This window comes from Diceros bicornis, chromosome 1, assembly GCF_020826845.1.
Source record: "Diceros bicornis minor isolate mBicDic1 chromosome 1, mDicBic1.mat.cur, whole genome shotgun sequence".
Lineage (NCBI taxonomy): Eukaryota > Metazoa > Chordata > Mammalia > Perissodactyla > Rhinocerotidae > Diceros > Diceros bicornis.
In genome coordinates, this window is record NC_080740.1 from 56,760,887 (window position 1) to 56,770,933 (window position 10,047).

At 39.8% G+C, this 10,047-nt stretch overlaps 1 protein-coding gene across 1 annotated transcript; it reads right to left on the bottom strand.

The window, feature by feature from the left end:
- Positions 1–132: 132 nt before the first annotated feature.
- Positions 133–8,845, bottom strand: LOC131405872 (bromodomain-containing protein 8-like). Its single transcript, XM_058541115.1, has 7 exons — positions 8,017–8,845; positions 6,891–7,157; positions 5,866–6,023; positions 3,146–3,235; positions 2,979–3,047; positions 1,165–1,342; positions 133–619 (listed from the first exon to the last, which is right to left on the bottom strand). The coding sequence occupies exons 1-7, from the start codon at positions 8,410–8,412 to the stop codon at positions 569–571; spliced, it is 1,209 nt and encodes a 402-aa protein (XP_058397098.1). The 5' UTR covers positions 8,413–8,845; the 3' UTR covers positions 133–568.
- Positions 8,846–10,047: the final 1,202 nt, after the last annotated feature.

Genomic DNA, 10,047 nt, shown 5'->3' on the forward strand with positions numbered 1-10,047 from the left:
TTCTCATAATTTATCTTATTTCATCCTCCTAGACATTTGAAGGACACTTCAATTATCTGCATTTTACAAATGGTGAGGCAACTTACAGACACTATCCCCTCATCCTACCCCATCCCCTTCCAGACAGTGTATGGAAGAAAACCCAGGTCAAATACCTTACTCATTTCACCAGATGATACTGTCCCCTCTATTCCGATCTTCTGTAATCATTAAGAAGCAATCTTTGACTTGTGAAATAACATTTATTTATAGAACAGTAATAAGAGGTTTAATCTAGTTACCTCTAAATTAAACCTATGGAACAAAGATGTGGGCAACATTTATGGCACAACCCCAAATCTCAGCTTTCCCCATTTTCTATATATTATGAACACAGGCACCTTTGACTCCATGATTGTGAGTTAAGGCATTATTCTTATTAGAAAAGACAACTGAAAAGTGGTAAACAAGTACTGGGAGCCTCTGTGGGTCAGAGTCTCAATGAGAGGTCCGAATTCCAGAAAAGCTCAGGGTAGCAGCTCCAGGTTAATAAAACAGGTTTTTCATCATCCATGGAGTTGGCTGGTTCTCATTCCAGACTATTTAAGTCTCTTCTTTTGTCTAACCAAATACTCAGCACCTACAGGGTCAAGGCAGACAGCAAGCTATGAATCTTTATGCAATTTTATTTTTCTGCAAAGAGATTTGACTATGTTTCTTTCAAGTATGATGCTGCCCAGAAAAGAAACCCTCAAATGCCTTCTTCTGGCTACCATGTCTTATCCCCTATAGATGAGACAGTATGAACATACATTAATATCAACAGGTATAGCAACCAAAAAACAGACAGTGACTCCAGCCTCTAGTTTGCATGTTTAGCCCTCCGACTTGAAGCTCTGGAAGCAGGAGCTCCCGTTACTTATCTATCCCTAGCTCTCTTGAGAGCTCTTCACTGCTGCCTGCTTTCCTAGACTACTTTACTTCACTATTGATTAAAGCTGGTCCTGCAGAGGCTCAGGGTTTTCCAGCAAGTACAAGGTCAATCCTTCAGGGCCTTGAATCACCTCTAAACATAAACTCTGGGAACACAAGGCCACTTCAACATCACTCTTATTCTCACAGACCTCCTAAAATCAGATTCCAGAGGCTACTCTCCTTTTTCTTGCAGCTCTCTACATACAGTACCTGAATCTGCTCCAAAACTTCTCGCTGCATCTCCACAGCCATATGGTACACATGATGATCAGAGTCATTGTACATCACAGCATTTTGGAACATCAGCATCAGGTCCCTCTGAAACTGAGCCATGGTGCGAATCCGTCCCTTAGACAGATTCCTCTTCAGGCTGGTTAAGTCCATGGGTCTACAGGTGGCGAAGAGAAACCAGAGGAAATCAAACCTTCATGTGGAACATGTGGTGACCTAACATATTCTCTTGGAGAACTAGCCAGCTCTTAATGAAAACAGTATAAAGAGAGAACTAACCAGCTCTTAATGAAAACAGTATAAAGATAAGAATCCCCATAAGATAATAAAATAGCAACAGCAGCTAACATTTGACTGTGTATAAGAGGCCAAGCGTGATGCTAGGTACTTTTCTAATTGAATTCACTCGATCCTCTCAATAAACCTATAAGGTAGATACCATTATCATCTCCAACTGGCAATGAGGAAACTGAGATCTAAAGAGGTTAAGTACTTGCCCAAAGTCACACAGCCTGGGTTTCAATTCAGAGGCAGCCTGACTCCAGAGCCCAGAGGCCCAGCCACTACACTCTACTATTGTAGGAGGAGTGCTGGCCCAAGGTACCAAAGTTGTAAAGACCTCCAATGATCACTGTGTCACATGGTCGTTACTGACTGATTGTTTATAATGCATAGTCATATACTAGGTATTTAATCTACTTTTCTTAATTCATAATCAAAAGCTAAGAATTGTTTCCTCTTTCATGGAGATGAAAAGAGTGAGAATCAAGTGAATATTAAGATACATAATTATTTAATGAGATACAGAAAGTGGGTATATAAGAGAAAGCACAGCAGTGTAGAAAGAGGGCTTTTCTGGGAAACTGGGAGGTAAGAATCCGGGGTTTAGTTCAAGCTCTGCTATTCACTATTGATCACAGGCAAGTCATGACCACCTCTGAGCCTTAGTTTCCTCATCTAGAGAATAAAGGAGTCTGTCTCCAAAGGTCCTTTCCTGATCTTTTATAGTCTAATAACACACTGGTTTACGGAAGCATTTTAGATGAACTACGCCATAAAAATCCAAAATACTGCAATCAACCAATGTTTGTAACATCCATTTGGATTACCATCTTTGCCTTAGCATACCTATAACTGCCTGAATAAATACAGTGTTCCTTTTAAAGTTTTGTTCCAAAAGAACAGTGTCAAAAACTACCAAAGGTTAATGTAAGATTATAATGAATGGATCATTTTACTTAAAAGTCAACACTGAAAAAAAAAAAGCCTATATTATCCTTTTGTTCCCTGCATTCTTTCTCAAATGAAGACTGAGCTCACCATAACTTTACAAACTTGTTCGGCTGGAAAATATATCTTGAGTTTGTAAGTAATGTAAATGAAATAAGGAAATAATCTAATAGATGGGAAATACAGTATGAAAAGACAGATATAAAAGCAACCAACCTTTCTTTCTTTTTTTTTTGTGAAGAAGATCAGCCCTGAGCTAACATCCATGCCAATCCTCTTTTTGCTGAGGAAGATCGGCCCTCAGCTAACATCTATTGCCAATTCTCCTCCTATTTTTTTTCCCCCTTTTTCTCCCCAAAGCCCCAGTAGATAGTTGTATGTCATAGTTGCACATCCTTCTAGTTGCTGTATGTGGGACACGGCCTCAGCATGGCCGGACAAGCAGTGCGTCCGTGCATGCCCGGGATCCAAAGCCGGGCCGCCAGTAGCGGAGCGCGAGCACTTAACCGCTAAGCCATGGGGGCAGCCCACAACCAACCTTTCTTGACCACTTTTCCACTGACCTTTTCACCACATCCTTGTATCCTGGGGCCTGCCTTTCTGATACAGGCTTCAGAAAAGGACTGCTGAACCTGTTAAAGGACAAACATCAAGAGGATGAAGAAACTCTGGAAAGTCACTCTAAATGAGAAGAGTGGCTGTGAATGCCACAAATGGCTTGGAGACCTACCTGTGGCTGGCAATCATCTTCCAGACTGGCAGGAGAGTCTTCTTAAATAGCAAGTGATCCTGAACAGGGTCACTCTGGCCTAGATCAGACCTATGGGATGAAACAGGACAGAAAAGAAACAGTAACTTCACATATGGTATTCTGTCTCCCCCAGTGGGTAATGAAGTTAACACCTAGTACTCCTAGTTAATTCTATAAATATTCTTATTGGTCACTACTACCCAATGAAGTGGTTACATCATAAAGTATACTACAAACCTACAAATGCCTGTGCCTCTTGGACTCTTGCTGATTTGCTCTTCAGCACCTGTGACTCTAAAGAACTGGTCCATGAAAGTGATCTTTGTTCACTGATGTTTCACAAGTGCTTGGCACATAGTAGGTGCTCAATTAAGTATCTGATAAATGAATCTGATCCTGTTTTTATGCAGAAATATGCCACATTAATAAGTATTTCTCCCATATTTCCAGAGAAGGAAATACTTGATTTCACATTCCAAAGAATTCTCTTATGTTTCATCTGAATGCTACATGATTTAAATATTTTTCCTTTTCACTCTCCCCTATATAGTAATCTTTAAAATACCTAAGAAAAATCATTTCTCCTCAGGGACCTTCCTTCTCTGGGCTAATTTATTTAGTTTTTCTTTGGAGATGCAATGTTTTATTTCATTTTATAATTTTCCCAGTTGGCAAGTTTTCTGTTTACTCCAAAGTTAAACATCATGTTTATATACTTTACACACTATATATTCCCACTTTATACACTGCATTATGCTCTCTAAATGAGTTCTCTTCACACCTAACGTTTCACACCCTCATTCCGCTTTATGTACCATATTGTGTGTGTTCATTTGAGCACAACTCACATCTCATTTTATTTTTATCCAATTTGAGCAACTCCACATAACTATTCATTTTCATGATGCAATATCTCACCTCATCCAAATTACATACCACAAAAATCAGCATACCCTTAAACCCAGAACCCTATATAAACAAGGCATTTAAAGCCCAAAATAAACATCTTCCTTTGTTTCTGGTCAAACAGAATGAACAATAGGTCCTTGGTACTGGTGCAATTTTGTTCATACACCAATGCAACAGATATTTAGTAAGTTTCCATTATGTGAAAGGTGCTGCGCTAGGTTCTGTAACCTCATAATCAATCACCTTTGCAATATTTTAAGAAACAATCCTTTGCTTACCTTTATCTCCATGTATTTGGAAATGCATGCCAAGCAACTACAAGGAAAAGTGTGGGAGAAGAAAGGACCTACAGACTTAGAGTGGTGCTCCAAAGGCTCTACTTCTCTTTACTCCTGAGAGTCAATACAGTCTAAGGGAGAAGGCAGAAAGGAGGGATCTGGGGAATGTCTATCTTTCAAATTAGTTTTAAGCTTCCCGAATGATAACACAAGAACTCAGCTTTCTATCTCCCCTTAAACTATCTGGCCAAGCAGACTCAATAACTAATATCTATTGCATTCTAATAAAGATTTCACGTTTAATCTAAATTCTAAGATAAGAGTGTGGAGTTTGCCATTCAAGACGCTGAAATGTCATGAAAGAAAATGTCCCAGATTCGAGATTTCCTGTTTTTTGGACAGTCATCATAGGCCAGCTGCTCATACTTACACACGAAGTTATAGAAAAGCGAAGGAAGCAATTCTTCAACAACCTAGATTTTAAGCTGTAATCTATTTGTGTAACAAAAATTTGAAATCTGCTATTTAAAAAATATATATGCATGGTTCACTATCTTAAACAAAAGAAGGCTAGAATAATTATTGCTTTGCCTTCCCACAGATAATGTAGGTGCATCTGGGATGAAGTGAAGAAAAAAAAACAAGATCATGCTATCTTCTCTCAATAGATAGATACAAGACCAGATCCAGAAAAGGAACTATTTATTACCACAACAAAAATACTTTGTTTTTCTGATTTCAAAAAAATTCACTTGGGGGCCAGCCTGGTGGTGCAGCGGTTAAGTACACGCGCTCCACTTCGGCAGCCCAGGGTTCGCAGGTTCGGATCCCAGGCGCACACGGATGCACCGCTTGTCAAGTCATGCTGTGGCTGCGTCCTATATAAAGTAGAGGAAGATGGGCACAAACGTTAGCTCAGGGCCAATCTTCCTCAGCATAAAAAAAAAAAAGAGGAGGATTGGCATCAGATGTTAGCTCAGGTCTGATCGTCCTCACAAAAAAAAAAATTCACTGTACTTAGAAAAAATTAAGATTCTAAAATGTGCCCTTTAGCCCCAGAATTATTTATAAAAAGATGAGACAATTATATAAACAATTTCCCAAGATTTGTGAAAAAGGAACAAGGGAGATCATAACTTTAAAATAATTTTTAATTTCTACTTAATAGGAGCTGTTTTAGTATGTTTAAAAGGATAGTTTGTTTAATATTAGACTTGAGGGACAATCTGATGCAGCAATGTTTCCTGAATAAAGATAGTAATTAGAGAGAAGGGTTATTTATGAAAGAGATTCTTAATGTTAATGAAACAGACTTGTTTTATAAGAAGAAAGCATATAGACTTCTATTTATATGATAAAATTATATTTAATTCTATTTCTAGTGTTTTCCAACTCTAATTTCCTTTTCTTAATTTACAAAAGTAACCCATGATCCTGGGAACAAATTCAAATAGGCATAAACAGAAGTAAAAGTACGAAACTTAACAATCTTGGATAAAAATCTATACTTACAGCTTTGAGGAGGCAGCACGACTGAAAAGGATACCCAACAGAGGAGTCTCCTGAATGCTGAAGCCATCATCACACTCACTTGAAGAGGGCTGGTCTTCCATCTCTGATACATATCCTTCACCCTGGTCCTCCTCCTTGGATTCTTGCCGAACCTCCTCCTGGGAATGCCAAGAAATAAAGGAAACTTTAGAAAGAGATTTACTATCTGCAAGGTAATTTTACTTGCATGGGGTAAAGAAGATTGACCTTAGGGTGAGAATAGGCCAACTATATAAAGCTATAAAAGAAATTAGAAAAAGTTGACTTAACTAGACCTAAGTCAATGAATTCTTGGTAACGATCCTGCTGGAGAACTTTGACTCTGTACCCCAAGAAAAAATGAAAAAGCAATATACTCAATTCTAGATGGATGCCGTATCCTTTTAAAACTATCATTATCATTTGTGGCCATGGAGCTAACTAGTCTAGCTGGTCAGATAATATTAATGCTAATGACACTCTAAATTTTACTGTTTGCTTACTATGAGCCAGGCACTACGTTAAGTGCTTTACATGAATTGTCTTTTTTTTTTTTAATCATTTTATTTATTTATTTATTTTTCCCCAAAGCCCCAGTAGATAGTTGTATGTCATAGTTGCACATCCTTCTAGTTGCTGTATGTGGGACGCGGACTCAGCATGGCCGGAGAAGCGGTGTGTTGGTGCGCGCCCGGGATCCAAACCCTGGCTGCCAGCAGCAGAGTGCGCGCACTTAACCGCTAAGCCACGGGCCGGCCCTGAATTGTCTCATTTAAACCTCACAGCAAACCCTAAGGTAAAGCACTACAATCCATTTACAACAGAATAAACTGAGGTTCTAAAATGTTCACTAACATGCCTAAGGTCGCACAATTAATTGGTGCTAAAACCAGGATTTGGACCCAGGTAGCTGAACTCGCAGGAGTTAGCCTATGTGCTCTAACCACTCTCCTCTGCCTCCCTGTGCAGAGGACCAATCAGACAGCTGGTTTAAGTTATTCACTTACCTCTTCACTCTTTGTGGGTAGTCCCTGAACTGCACAAATATCTGAGGGAGCTGGAGCCACCTCCAGCCTTCCATTTTTTCCCAGTGACTTCTTCTCAGCTACCAAGGGGTCTACCTTGGCTAAAAGCTCTTCAGGCTCTCTGAAGGGCTCCCCTTCTCCTTCAGTACCTTCAATTTCCCTTCCCTCTTGTCTGGTACCAGATGGAGGGCCGCAGCCTTCACTTGATTCTTTGCTACTAATGCACAATGGCTCCATTAAATAAGCTACCTGCAATCACAGCTTATTGTTAGATGCATAGGAACACCAATGGAAATCATCATCCATATCAATAATGCCACATGATTACATTGCCACTGTGACTAAATGTGAGATGGCAAATAGGTTAATTCATTCATTCAGTCATGTAAAATTTACCAAATATCTTATATATAAGGCACTGGACTAGTTGCTAGGGACCTAATAGTAAACAAGATAGATATGGTTCTTGGCTCTTCAAGGAGCCTATGTTTCAATTTTTCATCTCAAGCGTCAACTCCCATCAATTGGGAGTGGCTGTCCACAAAACTGCTGAAAATTTTGTCTGACACAGAATGCCGATAGAAGTGGCAACATTTCAACTGGATTCTTCCCGATCTTGACCTAGGTTCTCCTGAATGTGTGCAACTGCCACATAAATATAAATTCTCTTTCCAATTCTGCTTATTTCTAAGCCGACCATATTTCTAAGGTCCTCAGCCCTTAATCAGGGTAATAAGAACTCTGTAAAACACTGCCTTGAAGTCATAACATAAGCTTCAAGGAGAGTTTGGGCAAATGCCACCTCCTGCGACTCTGAAAGAATGAATTTCAAGGATACTCATAAGGCAATTCTGCACACAGAAATTCCATTTCCTATGACTCAGGCTCGTAATGACTGGGATCTTAGAAGGTTCAGCCAAAAAGTACATACTTGGCACATATTTTGTGTCAGCACCAAGTGCTGGAGACACAGCAATGAACTTAGTCCCTGCCATCATGCAGTTTGTATTTAGTAAACAATATTAAGAGTGGTAGAAATATGTACAGGTAAGCATTTTCTCAGAAAGTCAAGACTCTTCCAACTTTGGAAATAGTGGCTCCCCATTACCTCAGAGAGAAAGTGGAGGAGGTTCTGGCGGCTGACTCGCTCTGCCTCTTCCTGAGATTCTTTACTGCTTCCATCCCCCACAAGCAGCTCACTAGGTTCTCTCTCTGGGCTGCTTTCCTCTAGTTCCTCAGTCCCTGGCTCCTCAGTTTCCCTCCAGCTGCCCACATCAAGATCCAGACTGGAGTCCCATGAGCTGAAGAGAGACCTGCAGTCGTTGCTCAACTCAGAGTCATTGGGATAGTCTTGTTCAGAATCCAACCAAACCCACTGATGCCCCATCTGTAAATACACAGAAAAAAATGCATTACATTCACTCAAATCAATATTCCTACGGCATTTCCATCTCCCAAGTTTGGCAGAAAGATAAGGGGCCAGAAATTTCTTTCTACTCATCATTAGGAAGAGTAAAAGCTAGCTAAAGGGACACATCGGGGAACAAAACAATCTTTGTCATTGGGAATAAAGAAAAAGCCCCATGTCAAACAGTATAATAGAGATATTACCCAATAATAATTTTTTCTTGGATTTCCTCATACTCCATGAGTATGAAAAGAACTGGAAGAGAAAGAACTAGAGCATAGCTAGCTGAACAGAATTCCTCTATCCCAAATCACCCTTAAACTCAACTACAAGGCAATAAATTTGAGGAACAAAGGATATTTTCTCAGCATATAGTCCTTGTTAACCTATCAACCATTAAATCTTTACAACACACCTTAAGGTTACCTGTGGCATACAACCTGTTATCCTATTACCTGTGGTCATATCCAATTCTCACTTCTCAGAATGAGAACTGCAACAGCAAGTTTTTTAAAATATCTTCCCTTGCTTTCATTACACTACACTATCTTGGCTTTCCTACACCTTTATCCTCTCCCTTTTACAACTTTCAATAAATCTTTGTCTTCTATGTTCTTGCTTGGTCCTCTGCTTCCTTATTAACACTTCCTTTAAAAATGTATATACTGTGAGGTTTCAACTTTGATCTCTATTCAGGTGGCTCCCAAATCTCTCCAACTTTACTTCTTATATGCATTCTGTTCTCACTGCCCCATGTACCCAAAGGTCAATTCCCTTTAGCTGCCCTATCTTGCTTCAACTCAACATTTCTAAAATTAAAATCACTTTTCTTGCTAAATATCTCCAAAATCATTTGCTCTCCCCAATTTCTTTATCCTCATCATCAACATTATTTTCTTAACGCTGTTTTTACTCTTCCTTTTCTTGTATTCAGTAAGCAAGTCCATTTCCCAATTTTCTTCCACAATTTTTCTCGATGCCCATCCTTTGTTCCTGAATAAATGCCATAGCCTCCTGGTGAGTTGCTCTATCTTTAATCCAATCTTCTCTGAACAGATAGCCTCCCTATTCGAGGCTTTACAGTAGCTATCACCTCAAATATAAATTTCTCAATCTGCCATTCAAAGTCCTCCATGTGGGGCCGGCCCCGTGGCTTAGCGGTTAAGTGCGCGCGCTTCCGCTGCTGGCGGCCCGGGTTTGGATCCCAGGCACGCACCGACGCACCGCTTCTCTGGCCATGCTGAGGCCGCGTCCCACATACAGCAACTAGAAGGATGTGCAACTATGACACACAACTATATACTGGGGCTTTGGTGGAAAAATAAATAAATAAAATTACAAAGTCCTCCATGAGTTAACCCCTATTTTCTTCCGTTGGCCTGGTATCTGTACTTCACTATTCCTTAGTATGATCCCTGTTTCAGTGACATTTGTCTCCTTATTGCCCCCACCACACATGCCTACCCCTTCAACTCGGCTTGCTAAGCTCATCCATCACCTTCTCTACCAACTCAAAATCTATGTCCTTTAATGGACCTCCTCCTCCTCCACAAACTTCTCCACACTTTAGGGTTTCGTTACTTATGCTACATGCACATTTGCAGATTGCTTTCAGAATACACTTTATTTAATTTTCTAACTCCTGGATTGATTGAACTCCTTTCTATCACCTCAGAAAGACTGTATCTTCTACTTCCTTAGCATCCTAACAAGCTTTATAGTTTTACTTAA